Source organism: Rhinoraja longicauda, chromosome 6 (assembly GCF_053455715.1).
Source record: "Rhinoraja longicauda isolate Sanriku21f chromosome 6, sRhiLon1.1, whole genome shotgun sequence".
Lineage (NCBI taxonomy): Eukaryota > Metazoa > Chordata > Chondrichthyes > Rajiformes > Arhynchobatidae > Rhinoraja > Rhinoraja longicauda.
This window is the reverse complement of record NC_135958.1, coordinates 16,290,357-16,316,837: the sequence shown is the minus strand read 5'-3', so window position 1 is coordinate 16,316,837 and position 26,481 is coordinate 16,290,357. Positions and strand designations below refer to the sequence as shown.

Sequence of the window (26,481 nt, the reverse complement as noted above, 5' to 3'; positions counted from 1 at the left end):
CATAACCTTTTTGTTTTTGCTATTTCAGAAACTGTCGCATGTTTTCTGTTTGTGAGGGAATTGAATTTGTGTGGAAAGTTTACCTCGTGATGCTCTAGTAATTCAAAGTAGCTAAATTGAGAACATTGGTAGAAATGAAGCAGTTAATTTTTAGTGCCAATTAAATGCTCAGGCAAACAAAACCAAAATTTTATTGGGGTACTCCAGCCTAAACCATAGTATGACAATTTAAATTTAAATTGTACGTTATTCTTAATTTAAAAACAAAGCAAAATGCTTCTCAAAATACATTTGGATTTTTCAGCCACAAAAGTTCACATAAAAGGAGTAGCAGTGTTCTTATGGCATGGGTTCCTTTAAAATGGATGGCATTCAGGAGAGATTTTTCGGGGCCTATTCCCTATCGATAAACCAAATATCAACAGAGACAAGAGACTGCAGATGTTGGAACCTGGAGCAAGAAAAAAAACTGCTCCAGGAACTCGATGGACCAGGTAACATCTGTGGAGGGAAATGGACAGTCAACATTTCAGGTCGCCCCATTATAGGAAGGATGTGGAAGCTTTGGAAAGGTTATAGAAGAGGTTTCCAGAGTTATGCCTGGATTAGGGGGTATATGCTACAGGGAGAGGTTGGACAGACTTGGATTGTTTTTCTGGTACGCCGGAGAATGTGGGGAGACCTGCTAGAAAATGGAGGCGTCGAGAGTCAGAGCTTTTTTCCCAGGATGGAAATATCAAATGCTAGAGGGCATAGCTTTAAGGTGAGAGGGGAAAAGTTTAAAGGAGATTTGCAGGGCAAGTTTTTTTTAACGCAGGATGGTGAGTGCCTCGAACACGCTGCCAGTATTGGTGATTGAGGCCTTTAAGATCGTGGCATTTTAGAGACTTTTCAATAGGCACATAGAAACACAGGGAATTGAGAGAGGTGGATTAGGTGCAAGTAGATAAGAGATTATCTTGGCATCATGATTGGCACAGACATTGTGGGCCCAAGGGCCTGTTCTTTCACTGTACTGTTCTATATTCTATGACATTTGAAAAATAATTGTACGGGTACTTGGATAGGCATAGTTTGGAGGGATGTTGGCCAGAGGCAGGCAAAATAGACTAGCTAGATTAGGCAATTTGGTTGAGTTGGATTGAAGAGCCTGTTTCCTTGCAGTGCAGCTTTATGGATATCCATAACATGGTGGAATAGGAACCATTGAATATCTGTTTAAAGTTTCTTAATTACTGAAGGGAGGGTGTCTGAATCGGCTTGTAAAGCGTACCGATGTAAAGAGGACACTGTAGTGTGGAGCATGATGTGGCCATGCTTCTGGAATTTATAACAAAAGTGAGCAAATTCAGCCCATTAAAAAGCTGCAGGAAATCCACTACGGTTAGTGCTTGGGTGGGCAAGGGTTGGATAATTTTTAGTGGCAATTTCTGTATTTCTAAATCAGACAGTAATTTGGCTTTAACCTCGTGCTTTGACTCAGTACATTGGGATAGAGTTGGCCAACCTGTGGGCAAGGGAAAGAGCTTCAGCATGGTATTTTACTTTTTGCCTTTTTTAATCTTTGCCTTTTGCATGCAGCTTGCAAATGAGTATTCAAAATTACCCCAAATTGTTCAGCTATTTGCATTATTAGTGCTTATATGCAGAATCCTATCTTCCGCTGTGCCTCAGTTGTCCACAGAAGATCTGTTTTTGGAGGCAATGTTCTTAATTTTCAGTCCTACGAAGGTGTCTTTTTAATAATCTGAAGAAGGGTCCCGACCCGAAACGTCACACATTCTTTCTCTCTAGGTTTGCTGCTTGTCCCGCTGAGTTACTCCAGCATTCTGTGTCCATCTTCGGTTTAAACCAGCATCTGCAGTTCCTTCCTGCACATTTTTAATAGTATTGCTGCTTGTGCTGATTCGTTTTTAGGAGTTGGCATTGGTTACTCCATGATGATCATTTTCTTGAGTTTTTGTAATGTGTGGGGACTTATGGACTTTTCTCAGACCTGGCCTGACTTTATTAATCCTGTGGCTTAAACTAAGATTTTTTTTCTAAAGAAGGGTCTCGACCCGAAAGGTCACCCATTCCTTCTCTCTAGAGATGCTGCCTGTCCCACTGAGTTACTCCAGCATTTAAACCAGCATCTGCAGTTCCTTCCTAAACATTTTTCACATGCAGTTCTTGGAGGTAGTTGGCTCAACAACGTTGGAATAGATTGGAAAGAAGTTTGTCTTTGAAACTCAGATGCTTCAGTAGCTATGATGTGAGGATCATAGTTTCAGGGCATTATGTTGTACAAATGTCTCTAAGGAATACCTTCACAAGTAATTTCTCTAGTGCCTTGAACTTTTTTGTTCATTGATTCAATTCAATGATACTTTATTGTCACTTGTATCTAGGTACAGTGAAATTCTTTGTTTTTGCATACAATCCTGTAATATCATACAGCAGACCTCACCTAGGCAGCACACAAAGAACCGCCACATTACTGGTGCCGACAAAGTTACAAAAGTCAATCCAACAGTCTTATCTTCTTGCAGCGGCGAACGAAGCCTGCTGCTGCGTGTGGTCGTAGCTGGGTCCCCTCACGCTCTCGGCGCTCCCCTCCCCCTCCCCCACCGCATCCTGGGAGTCTTCTGCCGCATCTCTGGAGCCTTGTACTGCATTATGATTCTGTGCTATGAGAAAGCTTTGAAATTCCTTGAATTTGAATGAAGCAAGTTGATTACTTTTTGCAACTGTTATTTTGAATTGACGCTTTTGAGTTTAAGGCACCATTTCAGACTAGCCCGATTATGTACTGAATGTCAATTTTTTGCTGCTGACTTTGCTGCTGTAAAGGCGAGACCAAGTGTAGACAGGTCGACTGCTTCACTGAACACATGTGTTTGGTCCACCAAGGTGTGCTGGATCGCCCGGTTGCTAACCATTTTAATACCCCTACCCATTCCCATATTGACATTTCTGTCCTGGGGCCGCTTCTTTTGCCAGAGTGAGGCCACATGCAAACTGGAGGAATAGCATATCATATTCTGCTTGGATAGCTAACAACCTCAAGGTATGAACATTTGAATTATCTAATTTTAGGCAACCAAACAACAGCACCCTGTTCTTTCTCTTTCATTCTCTTCCCCCTCACCTACCATGATTCACACCCATTTCTTCTCTTCCTTTTTCACCTATATTTCTTTCTCTGGCTCCACAGTTCGCACCTTTCTAGCCTTACATCTTGTGCTTTTTTTGTGTACTTTCATCTCTGGCCTTTGTCGAACCATCTGCCAACCGCCCCCACCCCCCTCACCTGTATCCAAGTATACAGGGCTTGTCCTGCCCTAGTTCTCTTTCCCCATCTCCCCACAACTTTTCCCACCCCCCAAATACAATCAGTGTGAAGAATAGGTCCCAACCTGAAACATCACCTCTTCATGTCCAGAGATGCTGCCTGACCTGCTGAGTTACTCCAGCACTTGGTGCCTTTCATTAGGTATTGCTTTGGCCAGTATGCTGATTGAATAGAGTGCAGTTAGAACAGGGTCTTAATAGAAACTAGACCAAGTAGACCCGTTGGGCCCAAACCTCTCCTGCATTGGTGCAGCACCCTCTCCTCCCCCCTCCCCTCTTCCCCTCCCCCTTCAGTCTGAAGAAGGGTCTCGACCCGAAACATCACCTATTCCTTCTCTCCTGAGATGCTGCCTGACCTGCTGAGTTACTCCAGCATTTTGTGATACCTCAAAATTAATTATGCTACTACCATCAGCAGTTGTATCATCAATGAAGATAAGTGAGCCAGTACCTTCAGCAGTCATACATGCCCAGGCCATAATACCCCCACCACCGTGTTTCACAGGTGGTATGCTTTGGATCTTGGGCAGTTCCTTCTCTCCTCCATACTTTGCTCTTGCCATCACTCTGATATAAGTTAATCTTCATCTCATCTGTCCACAAGACCTTTTTCCAGAACTGTGGATGCTCTTTTAAGTACTTCTTGGCAAACTGTAACCTGGCTATCCTATTTTTGTGGCTAACCAGTGGTTTGCATCTTGCAGTGTAGCCTCTGTATTTCTATTCATGAAGTCTTCTGCGGACAGTGTACAATGACAAATCCATACCTGACTCCTGAAGAGTATTTCTGATCTGTCGGACAGGTGTTTGGGGATTTTTCTTTATTATAGAGAGAATTCTTCTGTCATCAGCTGTGGAGGTCTTCCTTGGCCTGCCAGTCCCTTTGCGATTAATAAGCTCACCAGTGCTCTCTTTCTTCATAATGGTGTTCCAAACAGTTGATTCTGGTAAGCCTAAGGTTTGGCTGATGTCTCTAACAGTTTTATTCTTGTTTTTCAGTCTCATAATGGCTTCTTTAACTTTCATGGGCACAACTTTGGTCCTCATATTGATAAACAGTAATAAAAGTTTCCAAAGGTGATGGAAAGACTGGAGGAAAGACTGGGTGCTGAGAGCTCTCTTATACCTGCATTAAGGAGGCAATTAAACACACCTGAGCAATTACAAATACCTGTAAAGCCATGTGTCCCAAAACATTATGGTGCCCTGTAATGGGGGGACTATGTATAAACACAGCTGTAATTTCTACACAGTGAAACCAAAATGTATAAAAATGGCCTTTAATAAAATCTGACAATGCACTTTAACCGCATGTGATTTTTTGTTTATATTGCAAATCTCATTGTGGAGTATAGAGGCAAATAAATAAATGATGGGTCTTTGTCCCAAACATTTTGGAGGGCACTGTACCTCTGCATATGGAGTTCATATGAACTTAAAAGTCTTTTTTTTTTACTACCATCTAATATAGAAGCTAATTCCAACCTCTGGTGATAATTATCAGAAACAATGCTGCTGATCGTCAATTTTATGTACATTGAGCTGGCCTTATTCTATTTTCAACTTCCGATAGAATAGTTTTAGATGACCTTTAACTAACTTGCATCATTCAGCTTACCCATCAGCATTTACTTTGCTAATTTGTATTAGCCCTTTATGTTAAGGATAGCCTCTTTGTTTTCATCCTTGGGTTCGCTCCTATTTCCTCCATCCCTCTAATCATCAAATATCAGTACAATTCTAGCTACTCTGAATTTAATAACTCCAACATTAGCAACCCAGACTTTAACTGCCAAGGCTCAATGCTCTGGTGTTTATTTCCCTCATCATCATTGCTTCTATCTCTTTCTCTTTTTTATGCTCATTTTAATGCCCCCTTCTTTGACAATGACTCATGGCTGAGCAGCATTTTTTTTGTCCCAACTCTGGGTTTTTTTTGGGTTGGGTGACGGGATTTTGACTCTTGGATGTCTTTTGAGTCATCGTGGAATCATGGAAAATTTAGGACAAAATAAAGTTATTATGCCCATGGTCTGTAAGAGTGAACCACTTGGTGAACTCCTGTTCATTCATTTTCCAGGTGTTGGTGAACACAGCCTGTTGTTTTCTAATGTTGATTGGAAAGCTGATCCAGTATGTCGTGTTTGGAACTCTGCGGGTCAGTGAAAGACAGGTAAGGAGAAAAGCCCTTTCTCTTGAGTTGATAACACCCTAGGTTTATAGAAATTCAAGAAGCCATGTTTCTGCCCTTGTATAGCAACGTACAATTAAAATACCTGTTTTTTTAGTATCTAACCTCCCGTCAACCCCAACCCTATTCCCTTAACTGTTGACAATAAAAAAAGCACGTTTCTCTCTCATTGCCATATCAATTCATAAACTGTTTCTCCTCCATTTGGTAAGCTAGCTGAATGACTCCACAAGACATTGTGAAAGTAACACTTGAAGAGGAGTTGATAGCAGCTATTTTATAGTTTTGATGGATATGGATGTTCGGCTCCTTTTTGCTGTTTTAATGTCCACAGTTCTTCAATTGCCAGTAACTGCAAAAGTCTCAAGTAGTAACGTACTTCAAATTTTCAGATGTTGTACATCAAATTATTTTAATTTGCAGAGATGTCATGATATTAGCCAATTAGGATCAGTTGCTAGTTTCTACTTGTCTCGTGTTCATGCCAAGACTTGTGCTTTTGGTGTAAAGAAAGTAAGTTTTATGCCTGAATCTTTTAATTCATATGAATCGAATTTTCACCGCAGACCCATTGCAATAACATGGTGCAGTTCTATATTCTAGATAAAATTTATTTTATAAAATGATTATGAAAGGATAACAACTGGACCTAAAGAGAGCAGGCACAATTTGAACAGCTGGCTTTTCACTTTAAATAGGATCTATTACACCCACCATGAAGATGCGTGGATGATATTCCTGCCAACTTTGTTGGACATTATGCAATGCAGTCAGGAGCTAATGGAATTTTACTGTACTTATTGTGGTGTTAATTTGATCTGATCACAGCCATTATGATTAACTTTACTGACTCTACTTACCTTTACAGCATCTGAAGGATAAATTTTGGAATTTCATTTTCTACAAGTTTATCTTCATATTTGGAGTGCTGAATGTTCAAACAGTGGAGGAGGTGGTGATGTGGTGCCTTTGGTTTGCTGTTCTTGTCTTCCTTCACCTCATCGTCCAGCTCTGCAAAGACCGCTTTGAATATGTAAGTCATGAACTTAAATTGGCAAAATACAACTTGCACAATGTAACAAAGAAGGTGTGTTCTGGCGATTGCTCAACTTTATTCACAAGTCCAAAGCAATTTAAATGGGGACTCAACACTGCTAATGCTAGAATCTAGAGCAAAAATCAAAATGCTGAAGAAACTCAGCAGATGAGGCTGCATCTATGGAATGAATGGCAGACAAAGTGTTGGACGCGATGTTTTATTAGAATATGGTTGACGAGCACAACCATCTGAAGAAGTGAGCTGACACGAAATGTTGTTTGTCTAATCGCTCCAATGATGCTGCCTGGCCTGCTGATTTCTTCTTTGTATTTTGCAATTTAAATGTGAATTCTTACCATTTCAAATATTATTTGTAATATTTTTTTGCATTTGCTACCTTTTTTTGCCATTTGTTATTTTGTTTGGAAGAACATATTTCTGATATAAGCCAACAACAGTCTAATTTTAGTGCACCTGAATTGGGAATAATTAGTTTAAATTAAAAGCTTGAAATGTCTGCCTTTTATTCATTCTAACACCACCTGAGATTTAGTAACGTGTGGAATTCTATCATTTAGTGTCGGCTTGGGTACAGTGACAGTTTATGTAGATTCCATCTTGTGCACTGAACGAATGAACTGTTTGGGTATCGATTCTTTTGAGGCCAGAAGTGAAATAATGCGCTGCTGTCTTGCTGCCTTTGCAGCTATGCAAACCATTGCACAATTGCCACAAAATTGCCATGTCATCCTGGTAGATAACGAAACACAAGGAAATGCATGGGAATGTAATTTGTGTAGTTTGAGGCACTCGTAAATAACGAAATCTACAATGAATAAGCATCTTTGAATAATCTCAACCAATTTTACAGAATCAGAAAATATATGGCAGAAGGAAACCTTGTGTCTCTGTGGCACTGGTCAATAATGTTCATCCCAACCTAATTCTGTCTTTCATCATTTGATCTGTTGCCCTGAAGGTAGGGTCTTTTTGAATTCCAAATTACTTTAAAATAGGATGAAGTTTTCTATGACTTCCCTTCTAGGTGCTGAATTCCAGACCTCAACCACTTTCTGGGTGACTTTTAAAAAAATCTCATCTCATTTTGCATCTCACCCTACTACCAATTAATCCAAATCTATCAAATTAAACCAAATCGAATAACTGCAAATGCTGGAAATAAAAAGGAAAATATTGATGGGTTAGGTCATATTTGTGTGGAGTGAGAAAGACAAGGATTCTAGTTGACAATCTTTTATCAGGATGAAGGAAGAAAACGTAATTTACTGTTTCTCTTTCCATTGATGCTGCCTGATCTATTGGGTATTTAGAATATTATTTTGGTTTTCTTTCCATTCACTTCATGTCCCCTGGTTTTTTTCTCCAGCTAAGGCTCCTGTGAGACAATCAGAACTGTGATACTCTACAATTGTGTACAATTGTTCCAAACGATTCCCGTTTTAATCAGTGCCTTGCATGGTAATGAAAAGCATGCAATCTCCCTTTTCCTATTGACTTGTCTATCTTTTTAAGGATCTGTGAACGTTTACTGCAAAGTCTCTGTTCCTTGACTTTGTTCAATTTATTGTTTATTTTGAATTCCTTTATTCCAATGATCTCATACTTCTGGATTGAATTCTATTTGTCACTTCAGTCCAATTCACCAGACCTAAAAGTAGAAAGCCTGGCCATTTTGTGTATCATATGTAAACTTTTTATATAAGGACTTAAAATGTCCAAAGGTAGACACAAAATGCTGAAGTAACTCAGTGAGTCAGGCAGCATTTCTGGAGAAACGTTTCAGGTGATGTTTCTGGTTGGAACCCTTCTTCAGCCTGGTTGTGTTTTGACCAGCCTGCCATGAAAGGCCTTGTTCAAAATCTTGTTGAAAGCCACTTTATGAAATACACTGCCTTTGTGGTTCCAACTTGTTTCCTCCTCAAATTCAATGATGTTCATCTAATGCAACTTTCTCATAACTTAGATTTCATTGACTGTTGTTAATGAATTTAATTTTCTAATTGGAGGTTAGAATTGATTACAGAATTGATTCCAATAATTGTCCTACACTCAAGAAATTAACCTTTCACTGTTGTTTAAAAGGGAGGGGGGGGAGGGGATAGAAGGGGCAGACAAACAAAGGGATTAACACTACTAGTACTTCAATGTTCCACCATTACTTCTGCTGCAATGATAAAAAAAATTGAAGAGTAGCTGCTTTCTGCTCCCTTGCTGCTTTTAACAATTTGGTATATATTTCATTTGGACCTGACAGCGTTATCCACTTCCAAAGGTGCTAAACCCTTAATATTTGATTGTCCCATCTATATTTCATATGTTTCCTCAACAACACCATTAGCACTATTTTCAGTATTCCTCTTTCAATACCCACTCTCCATGCCTTTTTGTCAGGGTGCATGCAAAATATTAATTACAAACCTTAAACACATCCTTCACCTTTTTTGTTCCCCAGGCCTCTCATTTCCCGCTCTTTTTCTTGCTTTTTATGTTTAAAATCAAGAAAATACAAAGATGTTGCATTTGTCAACTTCTTTTGTGTTATCCCCTTGCTTTCCTAGAATCCACTTTATTTTCACATTGTGTCTCTATTCTCCTCCACTTTTTATAGTATAGTTCTTGGTATTTAACAAAAGTTTACCTTTTGCCTTTTACTCTCCACAGACCTTGCTTATTCAAAGGGCTCTAAGTTTGACAGTCCTGCTTTTTTTCTATGGGAACAGGTTTACCCGCAGCCATTTAAATCTCCTTCGGTGCCTTACTTTGCTTTGAAACAGATGTGCCATCAAGTAATTTTAATCCGTTCTTGATCAAGTGAAATTGGCATTGTCCTATTTAGAATGCTTTGCTCATTTTCTTTGCCTTTATCCTTAATACTAAATCTTACTTAGTTTTGAATTCTCATCGGAAAAGTGTTCTCACTGATTCAGTCCTTACCCTGTTCTTCCTCATTTCTTCAAACTAGTTCTTCAAATACTCTCTGCTCTCACGCACCTCCTCCATTCTCTCTTTGCCCCCCTTCTAACCCCGAATTATCTTGTATGTTCCATGGCTGGAGTTATTTCCTGAATGTAGCTCATCTATTGCATGTGATCACTTTTAATATTTAAGTAATTCAGATCTGCCACAATTACTATCGTAGTGCTTTTCCTTTTGTCAAATGTCTGTACATTTGCTTTTCAAGTTCCCTCAGACAGTTTGGAGTGCTGTCCCCACAGTGATTTTTTTGCTTTTTCTTTCCTTCTGTTTCCTTTAGTTCAGCCCATAGAGCCTCATTAGATATCCTTCTGATATTTCTTACAGCTGTGATTGTCTTGAATTCTCAAAAATCAGGAAGTATGATAATAAAGCATCCCTACACCTCTGTGAAAGCAATTTTTGAACTCGGATTGGTCAAATCGGCACCTCCGTCCACATTACAACAAAGATTGTCTTGAACTGAAATTGCTATTTTTATTAGCTCCCTCTAATGGTTCTTAAAACAATGTTAAACTGTTGATGCAATTATGAAAGTATTGGATAAAATGCTTGCAGTGCCAATTTGAAGATGTAGATGGCATTGGATGTTATAGGATTTGTTCTTTAATGCAGTTACATGATTTTAATTTAAAGGTTGGGATTAGTTTAGTTTAGAGATAGTGTGGAAACAGGCCCTTTGGCCCACTGGGTCCGTGCCAACCAGCGATCCCCACATATTAACACTATCCTACACACACTAGGGACAATTTATTTTACATTTACCAAGCCAATTTACCTACATACCTGTATGTCTTTGGAGTGTGGGAAGAAACCGAAAATTTTGGAGAAAAGTCACGGGGAGAACGTACAAACTCCTTTCAGACAGCACTCGTAGTCGGATTGAACCCGGGTCTCCGGCACTGCAAGCGCTGTAAGGCAGCAACTCTACTGCTGCGCCACTGTGCCGTGCCACTGCGATGATTCAAATGCTGTTTTAAAATTGATAACTTGGAGAAAATTTCACTGGACCTGTCATTTTAAGAGATTTCCTTTTCCATATCTTGCAACATATTAATCTGGGCAACTTGTGTCGTTTTCTTTATGAAGAACCTAGCAAGGCAAAGAGATTTTTTAAACTAACTGTTTAAATTTGATCTTTAAGGAGAGAATTGGCAATTCCTGGAATAGCCTCATTCAAGCCCAGGTGCATTTTGCATACTTTTAATTGTGTCAATTTTCTCTATATACTTTTTATAACATTGCTGTTTCTTCATTTCCAGTTATCTTTCTCTCCAACTACTCCAATGAGTAGCCATGTCAGAGTGTTGGCATTGCTGGTTTCCATGTTACTGTCCTGCTGTGGTCTGGCTGTGGTTTGTGTGTTGGTTGGATATTCGCATGGAATGCATACTCTGTCTTTTATGGCAGCTGAGGTAAGATGAGAGAAGCGTATGATTTTGGTTTGATAATTTTTTGAAAAGAAATGGCACTTAGCAATAAATATTTTTCTGGCTTTCTTTTGTTTTCTGGTGTTCACGGTCCTAGATTGTTAATATGTAGCAGTAATTGTTGTCTTCGGTGTGCAAACAGAAAATCTTTTCTGGTGTTTTCCCTTTTCTACAACCTCTTGTACAGAACTGAATTATGAGACTTTAATTTCTTCCTTTCCAGTGTTTGGTTGTGACAGTTCGAACAGCACATGTTATTCTGAGGTAACTAAATGATTTTTGGATTGTTTTGAGAATTGTGGATGGGTTGGTGACAATTTCCAATCGTAATGTTAAATGTGAAATATTCATTCGTCACCCGGTCATGCAACGTTAGAATGTTATTCTTCCATTGCTAATGGTATTTTTTGTCTTGCATTTATGATCTTTAAATGATTTAAACCATTTTTTTGTTTTGACTTTGTTTAGTAAAGTTGTTTGTAACTGAGCTGCAGAACCAAGATTATCCTCTTGGCACACTAGCATTCAGAGAAGACAGTTTAATTTGTAAAATTTCTTAGTATTTAAAATGTGTTTGAAGACTTGAGATTGTAATCAAGACATTCCTTTTCGATTTGTGTTTGATCCTTTGTTTGTAGGTACTTTATTCATCTTTGGGACCTGAATCATGAGGGCACTTGGGAGAGTAAAGGCACCTATGTTTATTACACGGATTTTATCATGGAATTGAAACTTCTCTCAGTGGACCTAATGCATCACATTCACATGCTGGTATGTTGTATTTAACAATGCAGGACCCTCCAAATTTGTGGTCGACTGGTTAGCCAAATAGGTCTGGCAGAGATAGATAGATTCTTGATTAGAATGGGTGTCCGAGGTTATGGGGAGAAGGCAGGAGAATGGGGTTAGGAGGAAGAGATAGATCAGCCATGATTGAATGGCAGAGTAGATGATGGACTGAATGGCCTTATTCTGCTCCTATCACTTATGATCTTATGAAATTAGTTGAATTTGGCATTATGGTTATTGCAGATATTGTGGCCAAAATGTCAGTTCCTGGAAGAACCTTTTATTTTGTTGTACATTTCTGTGTAATAGCCTTCAAATCTGTGAATGATCAATTTATGTTTTTATTAACCACGAATATCAAGGTGAAGTGCATGGATAGAATTAGGATAAAGGTGCCATATCAAATGTAATGACCGAACAGGATTTCTGTCCCCTTGTATTCAATTTCAAAATAATATATTTTACATTATCATACTTTAATTTACTTCTAATTTTGATTTGATTGTTAAAGCTCTGAGTCATTTAAGTAGTAGGTCGTTAATTCACTAATTGATTGCACAGCAAACTCCAGGGAAGGAATGTTGCAGCACCAAGGAAAATATTGCAGCCTCTGTCTTCAAATAATCAGCATATTTGAACGCGTTCAATAATATTGTATGTTCCAAAAAAACTGCGGGTGTTAAGGCACACCATTCATAATAGAGCTATTTAAGTGTTATTGCTGATAAGTTTGATTTTTGTGGCACTTTTCTTCATCTTTTCCATGTAAAGGTGTTTATGGTTTTAAGGTTTGTGTTGTTTAGACCTTTATTTGTAATTTAACTTCATTTTTTTTCCTGTAGTTGTTTGGAAATATTTGGCTGTCAATGGCGAGCCTGGTGATATTCATGCAGCTCCGTTACCTTTTCCATGAAGTCCAGCGTCGGTTGAAACGTCACAAAAATTACTTGCGTGTGGTGGGCAACATGGAAGCAAGGTGAATATTTAGCTGTTTAATTAGAATTTGCAACATAATTAGCGGCAAGATATTCTTTGGGTCCATATATAATTACTAAAGAACATCAAATGACAGCTAGTTTTATTTGCTCATGTATTATATTTGTCCATTTAATTACCAGTTCCAGATAACTGTGAATACCAGACCCTGTATTTACCATCACTAAAAGTGAGTAACTTTAGTCTAGCCTGATACCAGTAGAAATGTCCCTTGAGATGTGGAAACTGCTCTATGCCATATTGCTAAATTCCTTGTATTGTTTTGTTCTCCTTGTACCTTTAAGATATGTTACCAGTGAGAACATTAGAGATGCATTTTATTTGTTCTAGGTGAATCTAGAAGAGGAAAGGTGGGAATGGAGGGGATAATAGGAGAGTAAAGAGGGGGCAGTATTCCTGGACTGGGATAGATTAGATTTGCATGAGTGGTAGGTGGCATGTGTTCATTCAGATCATGTGTTTGAAATTCAAGATCGTGTTTGGTTTTAAACAGCTTGGGCAGTGCATACGGCAAGGCTTTTTAATGAGGAATAGATATGTGTTTACATTCTATGCAGTGCTAGAGGAAACGGCTGAGCAGTAGAAATGTCATTAATTATGGTTAAGAGTTGAGCAACTCATAACTGGGGAACCTTTTTGATCTCTTAGATTTTATTTGCATATTCCAGTTCAAAATTTGAGCAATCAGTGCTGTTTATTTGTCCATGGTGCGGGTTATTGTTGAGCAGCATTGTACAATTGATTGAATCAGATTTTACTACTTTAACTATATAGTACGTTTTCACTGCCTATGTACAAATCAAACTAAACCTACATGGAACAAAAGTATTACCCGCAATATTTAAAACCCATCTGGGACACTCGTATCTAATGAGATATAAGTTTGGAGGACAAGGAAGGGTAAGAATTTGTATTTATAATGTAGATGTAATGTTGAATTTGCATTCCAGGACTTACTGGAGACCAACATAATACTATGCATCTTCTGTGTTTGAAATCAAGCTCTTCAAATTTTATTAAACATTTGAAAGCATGTTTCATGGTCCCTCTATGTAACAATCCACAAAATTATTTAGTTTGTCTCGGTAAACTTTGTTATTGCCACCTCCTTGACCATTACGTAATTCTCTTGGGCAAAGTTAGTTTTGATCAATCATACCTGGACCAGATTGTCCTTGAGTTTATGGATCGAGTGTCCTTAATGTTACTGTTATTTGTTTGTTTAAAAAAGAGTGGTTAAAAAAATTGGCCAATTGAGCTTTTTCAAATGTAACAATTATGGCGAGTCTTGCATTCGGTGCTTCCGCAAGTCAAATGGAATTTACAATAGTAAGTCTGTGAATATTTACTTGACAGGTTTGCAGCCGCCACTCCTGAGGAATTGGCTTCCAATGATGATGATTGTGCCATCTGCTGGGACTCGATGCAGTCTGCTCGCAAACTCCCCTGTGGGCATCTCTTCCACAAGTATGTAATACAATGTTTATAAGTCCTAATCGAATGTATTGGGGAAGGGTTTAATTACAGCAGAACTATCGAAGGCTCTCCAGGAGGCACTTTTTAAAAACAAATTCAATATTTTTGCTTGGTCTTTCAAGTTTCTCAAAAGAAGAGGTTGTTATTAGGTTAGTTTATTTTACTTGTGCATTGCTGCTAAAGACACCATGGCATGATTTTGTTTTAAATCAACGTATCTGTGTACCTTTGTGGAGATAATGTGCCACCTTTCACCTCGGCTTTTGGGTAGTGTGATGTATTGAAAACGGTCAATATGTTCAACTGTTAGGTATCTTATTTCTGTACATAATATTAATTGCTATGGGTTAAAATTTGTTGGCTCCCTGGATGTCTGTTTAAATGGACTCAATGTGGTTTGGTAGGAGGAGGAGATCAGTAAATCAGCTTTAAATTCAGTTGTTTCATGTATTCTCACATCATGACCAAATTTTAAAGCAGAAGAAAAGCAATTTTCAGACAAACATCTGCATACTGATGTACATGTAAATAAATACTGCATAAATGCAGTTCTTAGTTTATGGAATTTACCTTAGTTTATAACAGAAAAAGAGCAGAATCTTTGAGATGGTTTATAACCTTCCTAAAGGATTTTGTTTTGTAGGATGCAGTAACTGATTTTTGCATTTATTTACATCAATAGCTCCTGCCTTCGTTCCTGGCTTGAGCAGGACACCTCTTGTCCTACATGCAGAATGTCACTCAACATTAATGAAGATCACCGTGTTGGGGAACCTCACCGGCGTGACAACTTGGATGAGAATATTGGCCCTGTACCAGTTGTAGATGGCAGGCCTCATCTTAATCATCACAACCACTTCTTCCATTTTGATGGTAAGCTGTTTGTTTGTAATAATTATTAATCATGGTTCTTTCATTTTTAATTTAAAAATGGCTGTAAAATGTTATTAGATTTTATTTCCTAAATTATTATATGATGGCTTATTTCATTCACCAATGCTAAAAGAGTGAATCTAAAGAAGAGCCAAACGCATCTTTTGCTAGAGTTTACTGAATCGATGGGATTGATCTGCTCAAGGCAAAGAATAGATTTCACCTGAAGATTGAAGGAGTATTAGAAATATATAGGCGGAGGAAATCCCAACTGTTTTTCTGATATAAATAATAGGTTAACATAGGCTAGACATAGAAAGCTGGAGTAACTCAGCGGGACAGGCAGCATCTCCGGGGAGAAGGAATGGTTGACGTTTCGGGTTGACCCCCTTCTTCAGACTGAAAGTCACGGGAAAGGGAAACAAGAAATTTGGTTAATGTTGTAGAGAAATATAGACCAAATGAATGAAAGATATGCAAAAAAGTAACAATGATAAAGGAAACAGACCATTGTTAGCTGTTTGCTAGGTGAGAACGAAAAGCTTGTGTGAATATGGTAAGGGAGGCATGGAGAGAGAGGGAATGCAGGGGTTATTTGAAGTTAGAGAAATCAAAATCATACCCCTGGGTTGTAAGCTGCCCAAGCGAAATATGAGATGCTATTTCTCCAATTTGTGTTTAGCCTCTGACAATGGAAGAGGCCTAGAACAAAAAGGTCAGTGTGGAAATGAGAAGGGGAGTTAAAGTGTTTAGGAACCAGGTTGCTAAATACTTTATTTACCCTCCCTTTCCCACCCTGGCACATTCCTTCTCTCCTGAGATGCTGCCTGTCCCGCTGAGTTACTCCAGCTTTTTGTGTCTATCTTCGGTTTAAACCAGCATCTGCAGTTCCTTCCTACAGGTTAACATAAGCCATGTACTTGGTTTTTGTCAATGAAATTACTAATTAACATAAAGCATTGACAGAGTTCTGGCAGTAACATTGCTACTCCCTCCCACATTCAAATAATCTGTGCAAGAGAATGATCTGATGATGCAGCTATTTCTATTCAGAAGGATTACACATTATGATTTGAACATTCTGATTTCAATTTTATGTTTTTCTTGGACTACTGCAACAAATTTTAGACCATGTTATTAGTTCTTCGACAACCAGGTCACAATTATGAATGAGATTGGCTGATATAACGTGCATCCTGGTCATATGTTGGTGATTAACAATGGCATTAGATTTGGAAACTGAATGTGATAAATTTCAGCACTTCTCATACTGAATACACAAATTCAGTATGCACTCATTTATGCAAAACAACTTTAATCAAGATTTTCAATTCCGTCGTGAACCACATGTTCCTCACCTGAATTGTTACATCACAGTGACTTGGTCATACAAGGGCATTGGTATCGGTTTATTATTTTCCTGTATACTGATGTACAGAAAAAAGCTTTTGTTTGTGCGTTATCCAATTAAATCAGATTATACTGTTTGTGAGCACAATCAAGCCATTCACAAGTACAGCAGGTGTACAACATAGTGCAAAGATACTCAAACCGTACACAAGTATAACAGATGTACAACAGTGCAAAGATGAAAAATAGTAACGTGCAGAAAATAGTGTTAAAGCATTATAGAGTTACATTTTCAGAGGAAAAAGTTCAATGTTCACAATGAAGTACGTTGGAAGTTCTGGACTGTACTCTAGCTTATAGGAAGGAGTGTTCAGTACCCTTATAACAAAGGGAAAGAAGCAGTTCCTGAGTCTGGTGGTATGTTCTTTCAAGCTTTAATATCTTCTGCCCCATGGGAGAGCAGTGATTATATTGGCTGCTTTCTTGAGGCAATTGATGATGGGGAATCCAGTCTGTGTGATGGATTGGGCTACATCCACAACTGTCTGCAGTTTCTTGTGGTCTTGAGCAGAGCTGTCCCAAACCAACCTGCAATGCAGGTTGATGGTATGCATTCTACAGTGCACCTGCATAAGTTGGCAAGAGTCATTGGAAACATGCCAAACATCCTTGGTCTCCCGAGGAAGTAGAGGCATTTTTTGGCCGTAGCTTTGATATGGTTGGTCCATGTCAAATTGGTGATATTTACGGGGAGCAGAAAGTGATTAACAATGTTCTTTCCAATGTTTCAAAAATATGACAATATGTTTAATAGTATTTTTAATCATTTCAGGATCACGTATTGCTAGTTGGCTGCCTAGTTTCTCAGTGGAAGTGATGCATACAACAAATATCCTTGGCATTGCACAGGCCAATAATTCTCAGCTCAATGCTATGGTGAGTACAGCCAGACAATGCATGGTATATTCTATTAATTTTGCATTGTTTATGCAAGCTGGTAATAACCTGAGTCACAAAGATGTCTTTGTGATAGAGTAATTTCCCCTACAAATATCGTTTAAATGCAGGGTTAGAAAGTGCAGATTGTCAGTTACTGTAAATGCATTTGCGTTTCAGAGCACACAGATATATTGTTTTTTGTCACCTTGTGCTTCAGGGCAGAGCAAGCTAAAACTAGACCTAAACAAATTAGAAAGCCAGATAATGGATGACCTGCCTTTCATTTATTTTAGTATAACCTTTTTGTACCGTCTACTTCATCATATCACATAAACAATATGATAAGATACGATAAGAACTTTATTTATCCCAGGAGGAAATTGATCATAAACCATTAACTTTTGAATCGTGATGTAGGATAAAGGAGAAGTTTTTACTGAATTGGTGCTCTATTCTACATCTAAACGTGTAAGCACCTATGCCACGCAAATGGATGTCTTCCAGTCAACTTCTTGTTCTTTTTAAGATTTGGCTCCATTTGCATCTGGAATCTCAAAGATAATACTTGTAGGTCCTCTGAAACACAGTCCTTAATTACTTTATTTAATTCTCGATTAACTGCAGCAATTAAATTGTTGATCAGCGGCATTGGTGAGCTTTGTATATTTTCATCTGCCTGCATCATCTGGAGCCAATTTGTAATAGGGGGTGGATCGATACAGGTTGTCCTAGTTGCACTAAACAGTCAAATAAAGCCTACCTGATTTTTGTTTTTAAAAACTGGTTTTGCAATTTTCTTGTTGGCACCATTAATTGAAAATCCATACTATAATTTCGTAGTGTTTTAAATTTTATCCACGGGTATATTTATGTGGAGCAGTAAATTTTGTTCCTCGTTCATGCACCTGGTGTAATTTTTGCTTTGTGACTACTTACAGGCTCATCAGATCCAGGAAATGTTTCCCCAAGTTCCATATCATTTGGTCCTCCAGGACCTACACTTAACGCGTTCGATGGAAGTCACCACTGATAACATACTAGAAGGAAGAATTCAGGTTCCTTTCCCCCAGCAGGTCAGTGTTCCTTTTTGCTTAGATATTGGGGAAGTTTTGCGGAATACTTTCAAACACAGGTTTGGCATCAACTTGAGTCTCATCTTCAATTCTGGTTGTCAAATTGTTGGGAGGATGTAAAAGGATTTGGGAAGGTCCAGAAAAGATTTATGAGAATGGTTTCTGGAATAAGGAACTATGGTTACACAGATTGGAGAGACTAGGGCTGTTTTTGTTGCAAAAGGCTGAAAAGAGATTTGAAAATGAATGATTTGGTTATACATGGGTTGTTTGGAATTCTCATTGACACAATACAGGAAGGATGTCACTGCGCTCCAGAGAGCAGAGGTGATTCACAAGGTTGTTTAATAGATTGGGGGACTTTGGTTATGAATAGACTAGGTTTACTTTCCCTGAAGCAAAGGAGGCTGGGCATCGACTAGGTGTATAAAAATGATGGGAGGCATAGATGGGGTAGATGATAAGCAACATTTCCCATGGTAGGATATCAAAAACAAGAGGACATAGATTTAAGGTGAGAGAAAGATGTTTTCGAGTCAATTTAAGGTGAAAGTTTTCTATATCAATATCTGGCACTTGCAGTCAAAGGAGGTAGCGTAGTCAGATGCAATCAATGCTTTTCTTGAGGGTTTTTTATTGGGCAGTTGAAAAGGTAAGGCATAGAAGGATAAGGACCTAATATGGCCAAATGGGATTATTATAACCAGGCAAAAAGCTTGGTGTGGATGTGGCAGACCAATGGGCCAATTTCTGCTATAAACTGACTCCAACTTTATCCAAACCCCTCATAACTTTATGTAGAGTGATCATGGGATGCTTTCCTTTTGATGGAAGGGTCGAGAACTAGACGTTATGGGTATAAGAGGAAGGGGCAGTGAAAGTAATATAAGGAAAAACTTTCATGTATGTGGATGGAATCTGTACGGTACCATGTGCAGATGTGACATAGCCAGGTTTCATTGTTAGCTTAAATAAAGAATTATAAAAATATACAGAGGAAAGAAAATGCAGTTATAGAATGATACAGTGTGGAAACTGGCCATTTGACCCAACTTGCCCACACCGGCCTAGATGTCCCACCTGCCTGCGTCTGGTCTATATCCCTCCAAACTTCTCCTATCATGTACCTGTCTAACTGTTTCTTAAGATAGATACAAAATGCTGGAGTAACTCAGCAGGACAGGCAGCATCTCTGGAGAGAAGGAATGGGTGACGTTTCAGGTCGAGACACTGTTTCTTAAATGTTGGGATAATCCCAGCCTCAACTACCTACTCTGGCAGCTTGTTCCATACGCCCACCACTCTTTGTGTGAAAAATTACCCCTCAGATTCCTATTAAATCTTTTCCTCTTCACCTTAAACCTATGTCCTTTGGTCCTCAATTCACCTACTCTGAGACTCCATGCACTCCAATGTTGTTGGAGTGATGGGTGGAACCAGAGTTGCTCCGGTAAAGGGCTGTTTTGGAAGTTATAGACTAGGTGGCCTCGTCTGTAACATTTTGTTTCCGTGATTAATTTAAACTCCTATCACCCGTATTCATCCCTTCGCTCCCTTCAACAGCGACAAGATAGTAGACCGGCATTAAATGGTGCAGTTGTGGAAGAAGACAATGGTAATCCAGATGATTTGAACCGTGAACAGCAGGTAATTCATATTCCATAGTATTAGCAACACTTGCTACATCCTGTTCAGGTATTTAATAAGCTATTTGATAAGTGAGTCCTTGCTATCCTTTGGTCTTCATCTACACCGATCAGCCAAAACATTATGTCCTGATGAGCCAAAACATTATAACCACCTGCCTAATATACTGTTGGTCCTCCGTGTGCAGCCCCATACGCAGCAGGATGCGATGCACTGTGCATTGTGACACATTCCTCCCGTGACCACCATTAAAATTTTCTGTGGCTTGTGCCACAGTAGACCTTCTGTCGGTTCGGACCAGACGGGATACCCTTTGTTGCCCTCGCGCATCGATGAGCCTTGTGCGCCCAACACCCTGTCGCCAGTTTGTGTTTTGCCCCTCCTCAGACCACTGTCAGTAGGTACTCACCACTGCTGACCGGGAGCACCCCACAAGCCTTGCCGTTTCAGAGATGCTCTGACCCAGTCGGCTGGCCATAACAATTTGGCCCTTGTCAAAGTCGCTCAGGTGTTTACTCCTGCCCATTTCTCTTGCATCCAACACATCAACTTCAAGAACTGACTGTTCACTTGCTGCCTAATATATCCCACCCCTTGACATGTGCCATTGTAACAAGATAATCAATGTTATTCACTTCGCCTGTCAGTGGTCATAATGTTTTGGCTGATCGGTGTATATTTAAAATATGCTGTTCTGCACAGTTCTTCCTCCTCACATATAAAACTCTTAGCTTGGTGCTGTCCACCATTGTTTGGATTACATTTTCACCCAACGAAATGTTTTAATTGTGGTGTTTAGTCCTTCAACTTGGTGTTCCAAATATCCAGAAAGTTATCTTCCACCCTAATTTTTGTACCCAAGTAATTTTAATCTGATCTCCTTAGCTCTTACTGCAGGTTTATTGCAGGTTTGCCTGCAAGTCAGCTTAATTATCAGGTTTCTTTTGCAGAATATTGTCAGATAGTGTGGCTTTGCCCTTTTGCTTTTTTGAGTTATTACAATACACTAAATGGATGCAACATTTCTTACATTGGTGGGTAAAATTAAAAGTTTTTTTGTTTGAGCCATCCTTCTATAGTTTCTAAATTATCGTGCAGGTATTCGAACATCTAGTACTGAATAAGTGAAATATCCCCAAAACAAGTGTTGGAAAGTAGTAAATTTGTTACCTTTTTTGACCACAATGTTAACCCATTTTCGCAGTCATCTTTTCTTTGCTAATTAAGTCAGGCTGCTTTGCTCCCTTGGTATTATGTTTTACTCCAAAGATAAATGTCAGACTGCTAACGCCAATGATATAACACAGTTTTCCTTCCATTTCTGTAAAATCTGACTCCGTCAGTGCTATATAATGAACTCTATGCTCATGTCCATAACTTTGTGTCTTCTGGATTTGGCTATTCTGATGCATAACTGATAAGACTCCCTTATGCTCATGTCACAAGTTTGAGGACAATCAAATCTCTACTGTTTGCGTATCATCTTGTTCCCTTTGCTAGCCTTCTTATCCATCCATGCCCACTTCAGCCATGTATTCTTCCCCATTGCAGAGTCCTGTGATGGCCTGCCTTCATTTCTGGGCTCCCATATTAACTGGTTAATATGCAGTCAAAGATCAAGTACTTCCCCCCACCCCCTCACAATCACCTTTTATTCTTATTCTGGTGTTCATAATTCTCTACTTGGCTTGAGGGGTCTAGATTTTGTTCAAAAGATGAAAGGCTTAGTTACACTAATTGGGATTCGGGACACTTAATGCTGGAAAGGAACTGGAATTTGCATGAACAAATGAGTAAAGAATAATAGAATGGAGATTCTAACCACCCCCAATAAACCTAGAAGGCACCATATCAGTGGAATAAAGAGAATGGAATAATTGTCCAGTATTTAAGCCAGCAAGAGATGGGGCACCTCTAGTTCTTTTCATGGCAAGTTAACTAGAAACCCAAGCAAATAAAAACATCTGGACATTACCAGTATGGTTTGACTTAAAAATTGAGAGCATAAAAAATAAAGTATAAGATTTGGAGCAAAATCCTAATTTGGCAGGAAGTAACAGGAACTGGGTGAAACTTTACTGACTGACAGACAGATGGCATAAAGGTGTGAAATATTTTAAATCGCTAAAATCCAGAAAGATTGTTTAATAAAGGAAGTATGAAAATGATGTTTATTTGAAGAAAAATGAAAACCATGAGAATTTCTATAACAAAATGTAGGATCTTCTGCTGACAAAATAAGGTCTGGGGCAGGACCACAAAGTTGCACATAAACATAAGAGTACCAGGTAATAGACAATAGACAATAGGTCATTCAGCCCTTCGAGCCAGCACCGCTATTCAATGCGATCATGGCTGATCACTCTCAATCAGTACCCCGTTCCTGCCTTCTCCCCATACCCCCTCACTCCGCTATCCTTAAGAGCTCTATCCAGCTCTCTCTTGAAAGCATCCAACGAACTGGCCTCCACTGCCTTCTGAGGCAGAGAATTCCACACCTTCACCACTCTCTGACTGAAAAAGTTCTTCCTCATCTCTGTTCTAATTGGCCTACCCCTTATTCTTAAACTGTGGCCCCTTGTTCTGGACTCCCCCAACATTGGGAACATGTTTCCTGCCTCTAATGTGTCCAATCCCCTAATTATCTTATATGTTTCAATAAGATCCCCCCTCATCCTTCTAAATTCCAGTGTATACAAGCCTAATTGCTCCAGCCTTTCAACATACGACAGTCCCGCCATTCCGGGAATTAACCTAGTGAACCTACGCTGCACGCCCTCAATAGCAAGAATATCCTTCCTCAAATTTGGAGACCAAAACTGCACACAGTACTCCAGGTGCGGTCTCACCAGGGCCCGGTACAACTGTAGAAGGACCTCTTTGCTCCTATACTCAACTCCTCTTGTTATGAAGGCCAACATTCCATTGGCTTTCTTCACTGCCTGCTGTACCTGCATGCTTCCGTTGAACATCCCCTCTTCCTAACTTGACACCATTCAGATAATAATCTGCCTTTCTATTCTTACTTCCAAAGTGAATAACCTCACACTTATCTACATTAAACTGCATCTGCCATGTATCCGCCCACTCACACAACCTGTCCAAGTCACCCTGCAGCCTTATTGCATCTTCCACACAATTCACACTACCCCCCAGCTTAGTATCATTTGCAAATTTGCTAATGGTACTTTTAATCCCTTCATCTAAGTCATTAATGTATATCGTAAATAGCTGGGGTCCCAGCACCGAACCTTGCGGTACCCCACTGGTCACTGCCTGCCATTCCGAAAGGGACCCATTTATCCCCACTCTTTGCTTTCTGTCTGTCAACCAATTTTCTATCCATGTCAGTACCCTACCCCCAATACCATGTGCTCTAATTTTGCCCACTAATCTCCTATGTGGGACCTTGTCGAAGGCTTTCTGAAAGTCGAGGTACACCACATCCACTGACTCTCCCCTGTCAATTTTCCTAGTTACATCCTCAAAAAATTCCAGTAGATTTGTCAAGCATGATTTCCCCTTCGTAAATCCATGCTGACTCGGAATGATCCTGTTGCTGCTATCCAAATGCTCAGCAATTTCGTCTTTTATAATTGACTCCAGCATCTTCCCCACCACTGATGTCAGACTAACTGATCTATAATTACCCGTTTTCTCTCTCCCTCCTTTCTTAAAAAGTGGGATAACATTTGCTATCCTCCAATCCACAGGAACTGATCCTGAATCTATAGAACATTGAAAAATGATCTCCAATGCTTCCACTATTTCTAGAGCCACCTCCTTAAGTACCCTGGGATGCAGACCATCAGGCCCTGGGGATTTATCAGCCTTCAGTCCCATCAGTCTACCCAAAACCATTTCCTGCCTAATGTGGATTTCCTTCAGTTCCTCCATCACCCTAGGTTCTCCGGCCCCTAGAACATTTGGGAGATTGTGTGTATCTTCCTCAGTAAAGACAGATCCAAAGTAACGGTTTAACTCGTCTGCCATTTCTTTATTCCCCATAATAAAGTCCCCTGCTTCTGTCTTCAAGGGACCCACATTTGCCTTGACTATTTTTTTCCTCTTCACGTATCTAAAAAAACTTTTGCTATCCTCCTTTATATTATTGGCTAGTTTACCCTCGTACCTCATCTTTTCTCCCCGTATTGCCTTTTTAGTTAACCTTTGTTGCTCTTTAAAAGAGTCCCAATCCTCTGTCTTCCCACTTCTCTTTGCTATGTTATACTTCCTCTCCTTAATTTTTATGCTGTCCTTGACTTCCCTTGTCAGCCACAGGTGTCTCTTACTCCCCTTAGAGTCTTTCCGCCTCTTTGGGATAAATTGATCCTGCAACCTCTGCATTATTCCCAGGAATACCTGCCATTGCTGTTCTACCGTCTTCCCTGCTAGGGCCTCCTTCCAGTCAATTTTGGCCAGCTCCTGCCTCATGCCTCTGTAATCCCCTTTACTATACTGTCAGTAAAATGCCACAAATATGTAATATTTTGTGGGACTGTCATGTATTGGAAAATGATAATCTTTTGAACAATAAATCTTTCTTGGATCGGTGGCTTCTGCACAGTTTTGGGCAAAACGATGTCTACCCCAAAATTATACATCTTTTTAAAATAAATGTAGAAAGTCAATAGCTTCAGTTCATAATTATGGCTAGAAAAAAGTGGCCTGGCTTTTGCTAACGGTGGACACAGAAGTTGCCTGTTATCATTTGAAGTGCCAATTCATTTTGGACTCTTACATGAATGAAGCATGCTGTGAAATTGTTGAGCCTTGCTCCTGATGATTTTCCCAGATGTTATTTGCCAGTAAATTCTTAATGCTAAAGCAATACCCTGCTGAGATTCCTAAATTTACAGAAAGTTTTAGTTGGAGTAGGTCTGTGATCCCATTTTATTTTGATTGAGATTTTTATGCTTGCAAGGGAAAATGTTTACTCTAAGCTTGCATGCAAAAAAGGGTCCTGACCCAAAACGCCATTTGTCCATTTCCCTGCACAGAGGTTGCCTGCCCTGCTGAGTATTTTTTTTCTCTCATGAAAATCTTGTCAGCAAATTCTTGTCTCCTGCAATTTGATTGTCAAAGCTTTCAGTGCTTCCGACTTTTATGTTCAGAAGTACTTAGAGTGAAAATGATTCATTTATTTTTCTTACTAAAATTTTAGAAATAAACTGAAAACAATTAATGCTGCAAGCTGCCAGAGGAGCTACTGTAACAGCATTTAAAAGTCATTTAGACATGTACATGGGCTAAGAGGGATATGTAACTAGCCTAGTGACGGGGAACTGGACTGGGAACGCGGTCAGAGGCCTTTATCGAGGCGCCGGGGTTTCGATGACTCCCAGAACGCCGTGTAGAAGCCCGGGTCGGACGAAGTGGCCAACGGAGCCTGCGGCTGGGGCCCAGGTCAGCACCAAGGAGGCGTGAAGTGGGGCTTCGATAGCGGTGAGGCCTCGGCAGCGGTGAAGCCTCGCGGCGATGGGGCCTTGGCGGTGGTGAAGCCTCGCAGCGGCGGCGATGCCCCGTGGGTCGACCAACGGTCGACAGTTGATGAGAGCGTGGAGGACCACCGTGAGGGGGGAGGGGAAGAACAATGGAGGACCCGGCATGGGGAACCATCGTGAGGGAGGAGGGTGGAGAACAATGGACAATGTGGAGGAGGGGGTGGGGGGGGGGGACACAAAGGACAATGGGGACTGTTGGGGGGGGGGGGGGAGGACGAAAGGAGGAGCTGGCGTGCTTTGTAACTTTGTCAGCGCCGTAGGTGGCTGATATTTGTATACATTGTGTATGCAAGCAAAGAATCTCATTGTGCCTAGTCACGTGATCAATAAAGTATTCCTATTCCTTGGATAGGGCATCTTGGTTGCATTGACGGGTTGGGCCTAAAGCCCTGTTTTCATGCTGTATGACACTTGCTATATGAAAGCATGCTTTTAATTTGTAAATATTACATTAAACCTTTCACTGGGAATTTTCCTATCTTTGGCCTTGTTCCTCTCAACAGTGAAATCCCTTATCCCCTTTTTGTGGTTTTGAATGCTGGGGAATCTTTGTGGGCCATTTGTGGTCCAGCCACAGAGCTTAGCTGGAATATTGCTGCCAAAGCTTAGCCAACAAGTTTATGATTAGCATGTTTCTGCGTATGCATAACTGCAGCCTCAACCCAGGAAATATGTATTTGGGTTACCAAAAAGACTTATTTTGGTTACTAGATGGCAGTGTAATGTATATCAAAATGTGTGGAATGAAGGAACAAATAGAAAATTAAATCAAACCCTGGTTCCAAAACAGTTGTAGTTATTAATTTCATGCCAAATGATTGGAGTGTTGTCCCACATTCAGCACTAA

The 26,481-nt window shown here is 39.7% G+C and overlaps 1 protein-coding gene across 2 annotated transcripts in view; it reads left to right on the top strand.

Annotated features, from left to right (window-relative positions):
• Positions 1–26,481, top strand: part of amfra (autocrine motility factor receptor a) — a 61,592-nt gene that overhangs the window by 17,458 nt on the left and 17,653 nt on the right. Inside the window, exons 2-12 of one of the 2 annotated variants that reach the window (XM_078400557.1) lie at positions 5,414–5,506; positions 6,393–6,557; positions 10,820–10,972; positions 11,211–11,251; positions 11,626–11,758; positions 12,619–12,752; positions 14,129–14,239; positions 14,931–15,121; positions 17,304–17,407; positions 18,349–18,483; positions 20,047–20,130. In XM_078400557.1, coding sequence (XP_078256683.1) covers positions 5,414–5,506; positions 6,393–6,557; positions 10,820–10,972; positions 11,211–11,251; positions 11,626–11,758; positions 12,619–12,752; positions 14,129–14,239; positions 14,931–15,121; positions 17,304–17,407; positions 18,349–18,483; positions 20,047–20,130 — 1,344 coding nt within the window. The remainder of the gene's footprint in view (positions 1–5,413; positions 5,507–6,392; positions 6,558–10,819; positions 10,973–11,210; positions 11,252–11,625; positions 11,759–12,618; positions 12,753–14,128; positions 14,240–14,930; positions 15,122–17,303; positions 17,408–18,348; positions 18,484–20,046; positions 20,131–26,481) is intronic. The other variant, XM_078400558.1, reaches the window with a different exon arrangement.